Source organism: Oncorhynchus mykiss, chromosome 6 (genome assembly GCF_057628025.1).
Source record: "Oncorhynchus mykiss isolate SJ-2025 chromosome 6, ASM5762802v1, whole genome shotgun sequence".
Classification (NCBI taxonomy): domain Eukaryota; kingdom Metazoa; phylum Chordata; class Actinopteri; order Salmoniformes; family Salmonidae; genus Oncorhynchus; species Oncorhynchus mykiss.
In genome coordinates this window covers 81,301,476-81,315,625 of record NC_143027.1, presented here as the reverse complement: position 1 = coordinate 81,315,625, position 14,150 = coordinate 81,301,476, and the positions used below count along the sequence as shown (strand labels likewise).

The 14,150-nt window shown below is 42.8% G+C and overlaps 1 protein-coding gene across 1 annotated transcript in view; it reads left to right on the top strand.

The window, feature by feature from the left end:
* The window catches only part of LOC149983119 (monoacylglycerol lipase ABHD2), a 28,963-nt gene extending 15,022 nt beyond the window's left edge, over positions 1-13,941 (top strand). Inside the window, exons 7-11 of the mRNA XM_090239039.1 lie at positions 53-145; positions 621-719; positions 2,196-2,265; positions 2,491-2,575; positions 8,637-13,941. Coding sequence (XP_090095165.1) covers positions 53-145; positions 621-719; positions 2,196-2,265; positions 2,491-2,575; positions 8,637-8,848 — 559 coding nt within the window. The 3' untranslated portion in view covers positions 8,849-13,941. The remainder of the gene's footprint in view (positions 1-52; positions 146-620; positions 720-2,195; positions 2,266-2,490; positions 2,576-8,636) is intronic.
* Positions 13,942-14,150: the final 209 nt, after the last annotated feature.

Sequence of the window (14,150 nt, the reverse complement as noted above, 5' to 3'; positions counted from 1 at the left end):
CAACTGACTTCCGTGTGTTTGTGTGTGTGTGTGTGTGTGTGTGTATATACAGGGCCCAGGAGACGTTCCTACAGTGGGACCAGTGCAGACGCTTCTACAACTTCCTCATGGCCGACAACATGAAGAAGATCATCCTTTCACACAGGTACTCAGCCCTGTTCCAATACTTAGCACATTCACACTGGTAGGCCCAGTCCCAAAGAAACCCCTAGCCCCTACCCTAGGGCCATGACACTTCTCATACATCTGAAATGGCCAAATTACTGTAAAAGCCATATGGTGGAAACTCCATGTGGTGATTGGGAGCTTTCATCACATGATAACACCCATTCAAGCCCTGCTGGGGCCACCCATAGGAAATCAAACTGTCTGCTAAATGGCTTATATTATTTAAGATCTATGACAAATGGCTTGGACTTAACTCAGTCACAACCCAGCAGATCAGTAAATTCCCCATGGAGGAGAAACACCAAACCCGTACAGAGGCAAACTATTTAACTAATGAAATGGAGGCAATTACGCACGGAAATTCCTGGTAAAGGTATAGATTTTACTGAGAATAACTAGTGTTGTCACGTGTTTCAACGCCATGTCTCAACATTTTGTGTGTGTGTTTACAGGGGCAGTCTGTTTGGAAGTGCAACGAAGATGGAGGATGCAGACCTGAGCCGGCTCTACACGGCCACCTCCCTCATGCAGATCGATGAAACCATCATGAGGTATAGGACACGCTTTCCCCCTCAATACGTTTGAGTAAAAGACACTAAATAGAATCTAATAAGGAACACATGCTAAAATGACACAATGCAATTATTCCTGTGAGCAACCGGTCTCACATTGACCCCCTGTGAAATCAGTGTTGAGTCCTCAACACTACAATATTTAGAACTGATTTCACAGGGGGTCAATGTGAGACTTATTGGCTGTATGTTTAAAATAAACTGTCAACACTCAACAGCACCTGCTGAAGTTCAAGCCAAACGTTTTGAGTTTTGTCAATACATAGGAACAATATGCTAGGAGCCATTGAGCAAGGCTGGGCGATTATCGCGTATGGGAGTTTCTCGATTTTAAATCTTGAAATAAGCTTTGTTGCACAATTTAAGGTCAAAACACTGCATTTCATAAGGAATTCAGGGCTTGTACAATTATACCTAAGCCTTCAACCATAAGACCCATTAATAATTAAATCATTTTATCAAAATAGTTTAACCTGCTTTTTTGCAATAATCACTGATCTGGCTTTCAAATCTGTCTATGAAAATGGCCTTTTTTTAAACAAACTTAACCAGAACCAGGCACAATGTACATTCACTAATAATGACTAACTTAAGGTAGCAGGCATAGATAATGAACACAGGTCAACCTCTCAAGCCCACCTTCTAATGAGTAGCCAGCTAATCTTTATATTTCAAGTCTAGCCAACTTGGGTGTATTTGCTTGCTAACATGGTAGAACAGTTGAACTGTTCTGAATACACCCTCCTGTCCATCTCCACCTGTTTGAACAACTCTGTTCACTTTGTTTAGATATTGAAATCAAGTGAGAACGAGTTGCAAATTCCGGATATTAATGCGTATTTTTATGCTCATTGCACATTTATAAAACGCCTACTGGACAGTTGGCACATAACAGTATGTGGCTAAAATGCTGCTAGCGGTGGTGTTACCGCAATGCTGCGCACGACAGGAACTGAGCAGACATTTTCCCAAGTCGTTGATACTCACGTCTTAGTAAGGTCTGCTCTGTTCTACGTGTTGGGAGTTGAGACATGAAAAGGGTATCATTAGAATGGTTTAGTTTAAATGCAGATAGAGATTTTAAACTGCTCGTTGTCAGAGAGGAAGAAGTGCTCTTTAGTCTTTGTTGTGGTGAGTGTCAGGGGGAGGGGCTTGGTGTCTGTGCCAGTGGGAAGGTGCACCGTGAACACAGCACAGAAGGAGCAGAGGAGACGAGAAAAAAGACAGTTTAAAAATATATATATATTTAACTTGATTCTTGCGATACAGGCATTTTGAACATTGTTCTAAAACATGAATTTGCTATATCGCCCAGCTCTAAGGCCTCTGAGTATCTTGCTGTGCATGGTTCATAGGGATGTGCTCACCCACATAGTATGTCACTTAATAATCCCTCTCCAGTTTCCACAGCATGCTGCTTTGTTTTGTGACCTGTCACCCCTCCTGTCTCTGCAGGAAGTTCCACGGGCACAACTCCCTCAAAGAATACTACGAGAAGGAGAGCTGTGTGCATTATATTCACAATGTAGGTTGATACTCTTTATCCCTACTTCTATCCCTCTCTCTCCTGTGTGAATTAAGAATACTTTTGTAAACATGTATGTGTGTCTGAATATCAGAGATGTACTAAAGGAAGTTGTTAGAACAGTGAGGTCTTTGGAGAGTTCATGATTTAAGCTTGTGTCTAAGTGGACTCTTATTGGGCCTGTGTATTGCATACAGTATATCTAATTATGGTTGTATTTTTTAGGTTGACGTGCCACTTCTGCTGGTCAACTCTGCAGACGATCCTCTGGTGCACGGGTCTCTGCTCACCATCCCTCGCACACTGGCAGGTAACACACCCCTGCATTAGTACACACACACACACACACACACACACACACACACACACACACACAGAGTTTCTCTACTCAGAGCTCGTCCCTACAGAGACACAGGGCCATTCGGCTCGAACCGCCCTATCCGGTCCCCCAGGACACCTTTTCCCCAGAGATAAACATGTGCATGTGTAATTCCCCACTTGAAAACATGTAATCTATACTTGGACTGTCTGTGTCCTGCTTCTGTTATAATGCAATGTCATTATAGTTAACACAGACAAAGACGTTTGTACAACATGTCGATCATGTTGTTTATAGTTCCAACTAATGGATACAACAGATGTTTGTACAACATGTCGATCATGTTGTTTTATAGTTCCAACTAATGGTTAGAACAGATGTTTGTACAACATGTCGATCATGTTGTTTTATAGTTCCAACTAATGGATACAACAGATGTTTGTACAACATGTCGATCATGTTGTTTTATAGTTCCAACTAATGGATACAACAGATGTTTGTACAACATGTCGATCATGTTGTTTATAGTTCCAACTAATGGTTAGAACAGACGTTTGTACAACATGTCGATCATGTTGTTTTATAGTTCCAACTAATGGATACAACAGATGTTTGTACAACATGTCGATCATGTTGTTTTATAGTTCCAACTAATGGATACAACAGATGTTTGTACAACATGTCGATCATGTTGTTTTATAGTTCCAACTAATGGTTAGAACAGACGTTTGTACAACATGTCGATCATGTTGTTTTATAGTTCCAACTAATGGATACAACAGATGTTTGTACAACATGTCGATCATGTTGTTTTATAGTTCCAACTAATGGATACAACAGATGTTTGTACAACATGTCGATCATGTTGTTTTATAGTTCCAACTAATGGATACAACAGATGTTTGTACAACATGTCGATCATGTTGTTTTATAGTTCCAACTAATGGATACAACAGATGTTTGTACAACATGTCGATCATGTTGTTTTATAGTTCCAACTAATGGTTAGAACAGACGTTTGTACAACATGTCGATCATGTTGTTTTATAGTTCCAACTAATGGATACAACAGACGTTTGTACAACATGTCGATCATGTTGTTTTATAGTTCCAACTAATGGTTAGAACAGACGTTTGTACAACATGTCGATCGTGGCATTTCTAGTTACAACAGATGTTTGTACAACATGCCTTTATGCGGAGCTACATTAAAATAATTGTGCGCTGAAGTTGTTTTTTTAGCTATTGAGATGAGGCATCCAGAGAATCCGATCATGCAGCCACTCCATAAGAAGTTAGTCAGTACTGTAACAGTGAGAAAAACACATTGCTAAAATAAACTTGGTGTTTGGTGTCAGCAAGCCACTTTGAAAAGTCACTTTTTAATGTGCAGAACAGTATGTGCACATGTTTTTTGTGTACTAACACAAGGGAAATCATTAGAAGTCTACTGTGTTTTCACCAGTTCAACACCTGGTACAAAGTTCTCCCTTACTTTGTCTCTGAAACAGCAGAGCTGGAATAGACAGATGAATCCTTTAAGTCCCACACCCAGGCCAGGGAGGGGAGGTATGTAGAACTAGGTGTGTTGGGAATGTCTGACTGATTAACACTGGCTCTAACTCAAACACACACACACACACACACACGGTAGTGTATCACACAGATGAGAGCCTCTGTCTCCTCGTGTGCTCGTGACTTAGACTCTAGACACCGCTAGGCCTTACCTTTTTAGATATGCAAACTAAAGTCTGTCATTTTTTTCAACACTAACTGATTCTAATGACTGATAGGTTAACATGATGGGTGTTCTATCATTTTAAAATAGAACACTGAGAATAGCGGCCAATCAGCTTAATCCTCAAGGGTTTACTGGGTTGATCAAATGGAGCAGTAAAGGAAAGCATGCTATTTATGGAAACAACCACCTCAGCACTACCAACTAGTCACCATTTGTTGGATTATTTTAGATCCATGGACTGGACAGTACTCTAGCCAGTTCTCATCTCTCACGGGATTTCTGGAACAGCCCATCCCAAATTGCTCTCTATCCCTCTCCCTTGGCCCTTACCCTTTAATGTAAGCATGTCTGAAGGTTCTGGTTGGGTATAAGCTGTGTAGTGGTAGAGCTTCCACAATATTGCTTCCCACCTTACAGATCTGCAAACATTGAAGGGGGTCTAAAGAGAAGTTCCCTACTGAAATGATCACGTTTCCTCAAAGTGGTGCTGAATGTGACCTGTTATTTATAGAGTCCCAGAGCTGGGATGGAGGGTAACACTAGCTCACTGGCTTGTTGTGTCCTGCACTACACAGAGATGCAGGGTGGAGATATAGGAGATTCTCAGCTGGTGCCCTGCCTAACTCTCTGAAAGGGGAAATCAGCTGGTGCCCTGCCTAACTCTCTGAAAGGGGAAATCAGCTGGTGCCCTGCCTAACTCTCTGAAAGGGGAAATCAGCTGGTGCCCTGCCTAACTCTCTGAAAGGGGAAATCAGCTGGTGCCCTGCCTAACTCTCTGATAGGGGAAATCAGCTGGTGCCCTGCCTCACTCTCTGAAAGGGGAAATCAGCTGGTGCCCTGCCTAACTCTCTGATAGGGGAAATCAGCTGGTGCCCTGCCTCACTCTCTGAAAGGGGAAATCAGCTGGTGCCCTGCCTAACTCTCTGATAGGGGAAATCAGCTGGTGCCCTGCCTAACTCTCTGATAGGGGAAATCAGCTGGTGCCCTGCCTCACTCTCTGATAGGGGAAATCAGCTGGTGCCCTGCCTCACTCTCTGAAAGGGGAAATCAGCTGGTGCCCTGCCTCACTCTCTGAAAGGGGAAATCAGCTGTTGCCCTGCCTCACTCTTTGAAAGGGGAAATCAGCTGTTGCCCTGCCTAACTATCTGAAAGGGGAAATCAGCTGGTGCCCTGCCTAACTCTCTGAAGGGGGAAATCAGCTGTTGCCCTGCCTCACTCTTTGAAAGGGGAAATCAGCTGGTGCCCTGCCTAACTCTCTGATAGGGGAAATCAGCTGGTGCCCTGCCTAACTCTCTGAAAGGGGAAATCAGCTGTTGCCCTGCCTAACTCTCTGATAGGGGAAATCAGCTGGTGCCCTGCCTCACTCTCTGATAGGGGAAATCAGCTGTTGCCCTGCCTCACTCTCTGATAGGGGAAATCAGCTGTTGCCCTGCCTCACTCTTTGAAAGGGGAAATCAGCTGGTGCCCTGCCTCACTCTCTGATAGGGGAAATCAGCTGTTGCCCTGCCTAACTATCTGAAAGGGGAAATCAGCTGTTGCCCTGCCTAACTCTCTGATAGGGGAAATCAGCTGGTGCCCTGCCTAACTCTCTGATAGGGGAAATCAGCTGGTGCCCTGCCTCACTCTTTGATAGGGGAAATCAGCTGGTGCCCTGCCTCACTCTCTGATAGGGGAAATCAGCTGGTGCCCTGCCTAACTCTCTGAAAGGGGAAATCAGCTGTTGCCCTGCCTAACTCTCTGATAGGGGAAATCAGCTGGTGCCCTGCCTAACTCTCTGAAAGGGGAAATCAGCTGGTGCCCTGCCTCACTCTCTGATAGGGGAAATCAGCTGGTGCCCTGCCTAACTCTCTGAAAGGGGAAATCAGCTGGTGCCCTGCCTCACTCTCTGATAGGGGAAATCAGCTGTTGCCCTGCCTCACTCTCTGAAAGGGGAAATCAGCTGGTGCCCTGCCTAACTCTCTGAAAGGGGAAATCAGCTGTTGCCCTGCCTCACTCTTTGAAAGGGGAAATCAGCTGGTGCCCTGCCTCACTCTCTGATAGGGGAAATCAGCTGGTGCCCTGCCTCACTCTCTGATAGGGGAAATCAGCTGTTGCCCTGCCTCACTCTCTGAAAGGGGAAATCAGCTGTTGCCCTGCCTAACTCTCTGAAAGGGGAAATCAGCTGGTGCCCTGCCTAACTCTCTGATAGGGGAAATCAGCTGTTGCCCTGCCTAACTATCTGAAAGGGGAAATCAGCTGTTGCCCTGCCTAACTCTCTGATAGGGGAAATCAGCTGGTGCCCTGCCTAACTCTCTGATAGGGGAAATCAGCTGGTGCCCTGCCTCACTCTCTGATAGGGGAAATCAGCTGGTGCCCTGCCTAACTCTCTGAAATGGGAAATCAGCTGGTGCCCTGCCTAACTCTCTGAAAGGGGAAATCAGCTGGTGCCCTGCCTAACTCTCTGAAAGGGGAAATCAGCTGGTGCCCTGCCTAACTCTCTGAAAGGGGAAATCAGCTGTTGCCCTGCCTAACTCTCTGAAAGGGGAAATCAGCTGGTGCCCTGCCTAACTCTCTGAAAGGGGAAATCAGCTGGTGCCCTGCCTCACTCTCTGATAGGGGAAATCAGCTGGTGCCCTGCCTAACTCTCTGAAAGGGGAAATCAGCTGGTGGTTCGGTCCCCCTTTGCCCTAGAAGAGTCAGGCTGACTCACACTGGCCACAAGAAGCCTGGAAACATGTGAAAGCTTTTGTATAACTAATGTGGTCACCTCACCTGGAATCAAACTTTAAGCTGCATGGTAGTTGGTACATGTCATTAGGGCTGTCTGGCGGACAAATCCGGCCAACAATCTTTTAGTTGGAACCTCAGTCAGGAGTCTTGTGCGTAGTGCTTAACCCAGAGTTAAAGTCTATTTCATTTTAGGATTTAAATGGAATGTTATTCAAATGCAGAATATGACAGTATTATTATTACTTAAGTGTGTAGTTTAGATGAATTAGGCTTCTGCTTTGCTCATCCTTATCTTCCGTGTCACAAAATGGAAGCTGCATATTAGACATAATTTCTGTTTTAAAGCTAGCTTCAACTTTTCCCTGCGTCTAGTTCATGGTCCTTTTTAAAACGCTATTAAACAATTGATAGGATCACTTCCCAAAAGATGCAGCCAGCCAAACTGAATGGTTTATTATGAATGTGTTCCTACATCAAACCCTCTTCAGGGTTCAGCCTAATGGAAAGCTGGGGTGTCCTTTTTGAATTGTTTATAAATATGAGTCATTTCCTAGAATCACCTAGGCTATTATAACCTCTGGTAGATGTTAGCAGATAGTGTATGGTTGGTACAAGCCCTGTGGGGTCACACTCACCAGGCGGAGACTGCAGTTTCCCCCACTAACTACTTTTCTGTTTAATTTAGAAGTAATGGAAAATAGGGGTCCATTTTATATTATTGAATTGGAATATCAATTTACTTCCTTAATCAGCCCCAACCCTGATTCTGTTAATCAGCCCCAACCCTGATTCTGTTAATCAGCCCCAACCCTGATTCTGTTAATCAGCCCCAACCCTGATTCTGTTCTACCAGTTGGGGAATACCTGTAATACTGTTGTTACCCGCTACATGCTCAGTCATTTCACTAACACTAACTAACACTAACCTCACTAAATAGGCTGTACTGTACAGCCTATAATCAGTGACTTGTCCCATTTTGGTTGACGTGCACCTCCCAGTGGATTGGGTTGAACAATTGGTGTTTCAACAAAAACCTAAACTGAACGGTATGAAGTAGCTCAGCTACAGAGTCATGAGTTAATTGTTCTAGTTGGTCAATCCTGATAGATATGACATGTTTATTGCCTTTATCAAGGCTCTATTTATCTTTCATCAGGGTTATTGAGCTACCTGGTGATAGTGATCGATGTTAATGCACTGGACCCTGCTCTCCTTCCTCTCCCTGTTCTCCTAGACGCCTGACTCAAGATCTCTGCCCCTTTACACGGATGACGCCATTTTACGACCTTGGTGTAACATTGTGTGCTGTTCAATATTTTACCGAATGTCAGGAATGATGCCATACATAACTGTCTCTAAAAAATGACTCCCATGTGGTTCTGGGGGCTGGTCCGGTGGTTGTGCTGCCGACCCGGATCACATGCCCCTGGAGGCAGTGGTTCCATCACCCGTTCCTCCACTTGCTTTCTGTACTGTATCCCTCATCTCATTCCTCTCATACATTTCTATCCATTTGTCTATCAACTAAAAAAATATGTTTTAAAAGATGCTACTATCTTCTAATTCTACCCCCTCCCTTTCTGTTCCCTATCCCCCTCCAGAGAAGAAGCAGAATGTCATCTTCGCCCTGACACTGCACGGGGGGCACCTGGGCTTCTTTGAGGGGGCCGTGCTCGTCCCCCAGCCCCTCACCTGGATGGACAAGGTGATCGTGGGTTACGCCAACGCCATGTGCCAATGGGAAAAACAGAAACCGCCATGCCAAAAAAGCGGGAACCTGAATACATCCTGTCCTGAAGAGAAGGCAGCGTAAACTTTAACTTCCTGAACTCCTCTCTCGCTCACCTCTGACCCCCCCCCCCCTCCCCTCCCCACTCACTGAGGAGAAACTTTAACCAAACTTGAACTACTACTCTCTCTCTCTCCTCTCACGCCTCTTCTCGGGCTACTGTCTCAACCCTCTCCTCCTCCTCCCGGGTACCCCTATTCCCTCAGCCTCTACTCCTCCTGCTGCCCCCCTCTAACCAAAACCACCTTACACGTGAAGGAACTAAAACGACTAAATGCCTTTGTGCTTTGTCTCTGAGGGGAACTAGTGGAGTGGAGAGGAACAACTACTTCTGTCCTTACGTATACATTACCAAGAGAGATCCCTGAGATCCAACCATGGAGACTTTGACCAAATATTCACTTTAAAAAAGGGATAAAACAAACTGGCATCCGACAAGTAGAGAAAAAGAGAGGGAGAGAGAGTGACATGGTAGATGTGTAGTCGTAGAGAAAACGAGCACAGAAGAAACCTCCTAGTACTATCTCTGAGGGCTAATGAAGCTGCAGTGACTGTACGCTACAGTGCGCTCACTGCTGACGACTGCCATGGCTTTAGCCTAGTTTGCCGTCTTAAACCAACACAGCCTCTTTATACAATGTATGTTACTCGCAAATAATGTATAAAAAGCCAGTTTAGTTTAGCAGGCCGTGTGTGCTGAGAAGGAGAGCTGCGGGATAGCTCTGTTAGTATGTGACCTTTTCTATTAGGTTGATCTGATTCTCTGTTCTGTCTGTTTTAGTCCTAAATATGTTTTCTTGGTGAATAGCAGCCCTTTTTGGAAGGTATACAAATATGGAATAGTTTATTATTATTATTATTATTATTATACAATTATTTTCAGATCACGAGTCCCCCAAAAAATGAGTATCTATTTCACACTTGATTCCATGTAGAATCAAGGGGTATGTCTCACGATGCACCCTAGTTCCTATGGTGAAATATAGTGGACCTGGTCAAAAGTAGAGCACTACAAAGGGAATAGGGTGCCTTTTGGGATGCAGCCAAGATCTCACTCGCCCCTCAGTGATATTAAGCAGTGGAGGTAGGTTTTTACCTAGCGGACCTGACCTGTGGTCAATCTCAATGAGATCCATGCACATTCCTACTGTCTCGTTGTTCTATCACTTTTATTCAATGCACTTTATACGTTGTATGTCACATTTCTTTATTCAACCGTTTTGTTATTCTTTCTTTTACGGGACTAGCGGAAGACAAAGCTTTAGAAACTGTTTTGTTTTGCGTAACGTTTAGTTCAGTGACACTAACGAACGGGAGGGAGAGAGGTTGATAACTCTTCAAGTTAGACGGCCCAAATGATCCCCACGTTCACTAAACCCTACAGTCCACCCTCCCAGTAGAGGATTTTTGTACTTAAAAATAAGACACTTTTTCCAAAATAGTGCTCTACATGTTAGTACACTATGTAGGGAATAGTGTCATTTGAGATTAGCCCTCAGGGTGAGTCTTCCTTGGCTGTCTGTCCTGTGCAGTCAACCTACTCAGCCTTACTACTAACCCTAACCTACTCAGTCCTATACCCTTGATCAGCTCCAGGTCTTCTAAAGCATGACTGACTATAGAATCATTCCCTTACACAGAGTAGCCCACTGCCAATACACAGACACTCCAGTGTCAGACACTCGTATGGAAATGGACCTAGCAGCTCAGACTCAATATCACTAAAATACATTTTCAACCAAAGTCACAACGTAGATAACTTGCTGTGATTACTGGTTTATCACATCTGATGTAGAACCTCTCATTGGCGAGGGCACTGTACAGACATGAACATACAATCATGTAGATGACTGGTATTATAGACCATGTGTTCATGGGACCTGAGCTGTGAGGTGTGCTGAGTAGGATGGCCATAATCATTGTGTTAATGACTTCCAGCAGACTCCATTTTGTTGAACCAAAAGTCATCACAGAAAAGTTTTTTTTTTTTAGTTGAGCAGTGGTAGAATACTGATAGAATATTGGTGGCAGTGTTGAGGTCTACCAGAGAGGAAGTTTATTATACATGGGAATGGCCCGACTTTGTTGCTAGGGAACATTATCTTTCAAAGGGGGAGAGAACTACTTTCCATTTAGTTTTGTCAGGACAGAAGATCTTAGCACACACGTTTGTGTTTGAAGGAATGCTGGAATGTTAATACTGAAAGATGCTGAGGTGTATGAGAACGATGTGTAGGTGAGAATCTGATGAGGTTTGCAAAGACTCAACCCCGAACTCAAGGGGGAGTGGCGCAGAAGATCAAGTTTAGATGTTATGGCTGAGACGTCATAGCTGTCCGTGTTTCCTCTTCTTCTTATATATAATGGCCATGCATTTTCCCTTCAAAGCCTGCAGAGGCAGCCATTCTGGTGGTGTGCTGTCATGACACGTCCAGTCCAGAGGTCCAGCCAAGTGAACTGCAGGGAGGTAAAACTGGTGATTCACTGTACATTAGTGGTTTGTCCCAAATGGCACCATATTCCCTATATAGTGCACTACTTTTACCCTGAGCCCTATGGACTCTGGTCAAAAGTAGTGCACTATATAAGGATTAGGGTGCCATTTGGGATGCTATCTAGGCGTATCAGTCTCACCCAACCCATACCTTCTGTGTAGCATAATGAGCTCTTTCAACATCACCTCATGCCAGTCATTTGGCTGGCTGAGTTCTTTCAGCCTTGTAAACCGTCACTCCCTTCTCGAACAGTCAACTGGCATCCAAACACAAGGGTGCCATCTGCAGGCTTGGAGAGCAAACTACAACTTCTGTCTTAAATCCAGCCTGTAGGTTACTGTACTGTAGTTCTTTAGACATTATTGATGTTAACTCAGTGAGACCAGATTTTAATACAGCTGTTGAACTGATGTTTATTACCAATGTTTGTTACCAATTTTTAAGGACACTTCACAGTTTTAGTTAAAAGTTCATAGAAAATCAATTAGTCAGTGACTCGTCCAGTCTAACCGATAGTCATGTGGTTCTGAGAGATCCCAGCGAGTAAGATCTGAGTCTCGATACACCAGCATAACAAGCTGTCTTTGCTATGTCTAGAAATCCACTTATCCCCTAACTTTGCACAGAAATGCAGGTTTGGATTGTATCTCTTCAAACTACTTCCAGAATTGAACATTTAGTTTGTTTTTCAGATGTCTTTTTTAAATGTGTTTTGTATTTTGTATTGTTACGGTGACTTATTCTTTTCTTGTATGTGCAGATCAGAGTGAGTGTATATGAATGAATGTAGGTGTGTATGATGAGTCCTAACACCATCTCTGGTTTGGAAAACCAAAACATGTCTTCACTTTTTAAAGATACAAATGAATTAAATGTATACATAGTTCGGTCGTTCCACCAATTCAGTGCCTTTTTAGAATTCAGCTGGTAACATTCTCTCAAAGTGCACATGTTCAACTTAATTCAAAACACTTCCCATCTCAAGAGGTTAAATAAAAAAGCGACTATATTAAGTGTGAAGTAAAGTAATAGGGTTGGTGATCATAAATAAACCATATGGATGGTATCGGAGCCTGTTGTGTACAACCGGGAGGGGCAATTGAATGCAAGCTTTTAAAAAATGAAAGTGCAAAAATTTGTAGCCTGTCTATATATGGAGTAACAGGGTTGTCGTGTTCTGCTCGACCCACTCCGTTTCCCACCACAAAACACCAGAACCAGCTTTTACACTGTGATTTGACTATTAGATATTAGTTTCTTTAGGTTATTATTATACTTTCACCATTTTAAAACGAGTTCAGTTTACATAAGTAACAGAGTTAACCTTAAAATGAAGGGACTTTGTTTCCCTTGAAATGAATTACAATCTTCAGAAATGACTGCCAAAGCAACTAAATAACTAGGGCTTTACAATGGAGAAATGTTAAGTGGGTTAAAATCTTCATGTTCATGGAGGGACATGTCAATGCTGATTTTTTTTGTTGTTGTTTGTTTTGTTTTTTTGTGCACTTTAGGAAGTCTATTCATATAAAAAATTGGATTTATTGAATTCTCCATGTGATCTATATTAAAGGGCACTTCAATGAATGTAACAGGCTTTTAAAATGCAATATTGTTACACAATTTCTACTTCAAATATCAAAGGGATGCAAAAGGCAGTCATTTGGTGAAACGACCCAGTTAAATGTTACTATATGACGGGGACCAGGGGCCATTTATAAAAGATTAAGGCAATAATCAATAGGGATTTGTTTCTCTCAAGGTGTAAATGCAAACGTGAGGGAAAGATGAGTACAAAATGAAAGTGGGAGAACAATCTTATTTATGCAGTTTTGTTTGGACATAGAGAATGGTCTCCAATCCATGTCCGATGTTCTGAGTTGTTTATTTTAGGATTGATATGAAACAATGTATTAATCTTAACTTCCGCTTGTTGACCCTAATTGCGTAAGTGTGACTGACTATGGTCTTGCAGGTCCTGCTTTTGAGAAACAACCCTTTGAGACTGGATGAGGTCACCAGACTGAGATCAGAGGCCAAATGTAATTAATGTCTCAGAGTAGGAGTGCTGATCTAGGAACAGTTTTGGCTTTTAGATCAAAATACATAATTGGCTATATGGACATTCGGGACCTAGATCAGCACTCCTACATCCCCAGGGGTTTATTCCATGGGCTGAAATGTCCAGAACGATGCTCATAGAAAAGTAGTGCATAGAACCAACATGGTTCTCGATTCCACAAGAAAGAAAGCCCCGGAAATGCTATGCAATCCATTTCTATCTGAAACGTTCTGACCATGCCGCGCTGGTGAACACACCTAGATATGGGGAATGGAGCCCTTTCCACCAATAAGAACACAGTGATCCATGACATCATCAAATGTTCACTTTAACATTCTAGAGCTTTATTCTTGTGTTTACAATCCGTTTCATTGTACGAAGATGTTAGCTGTTTTGGAAGGGTGGTGGATGTGGAAATGTAATTTTGGTGCACTGATATAATCATACAGTATGAATTCAGATCACTGGTGTGTTTTTGTAAAGAAAACCAATGGCGTGTGTGATGTACTAATAAAACAAATATGGTTGTGTTCCAAAAATAAATTATTTTCTTGTAAAAAGTTTTTTTTGTTATTGTCTTCATGAGCAACTGGTGATCTCATGTTCAGTGCCTTCAGAAAGTATTCACACCCCTTAACTTTTTACATATTTTGTTGTTACAAAGTGGAATTAAAATGGATTTAATTGTATTTTTTTTGTGTGTCAATGATCTAAACAAAATACTAACATCTTGATTAGATAATAACAATAATAATAATTAGATAATTCA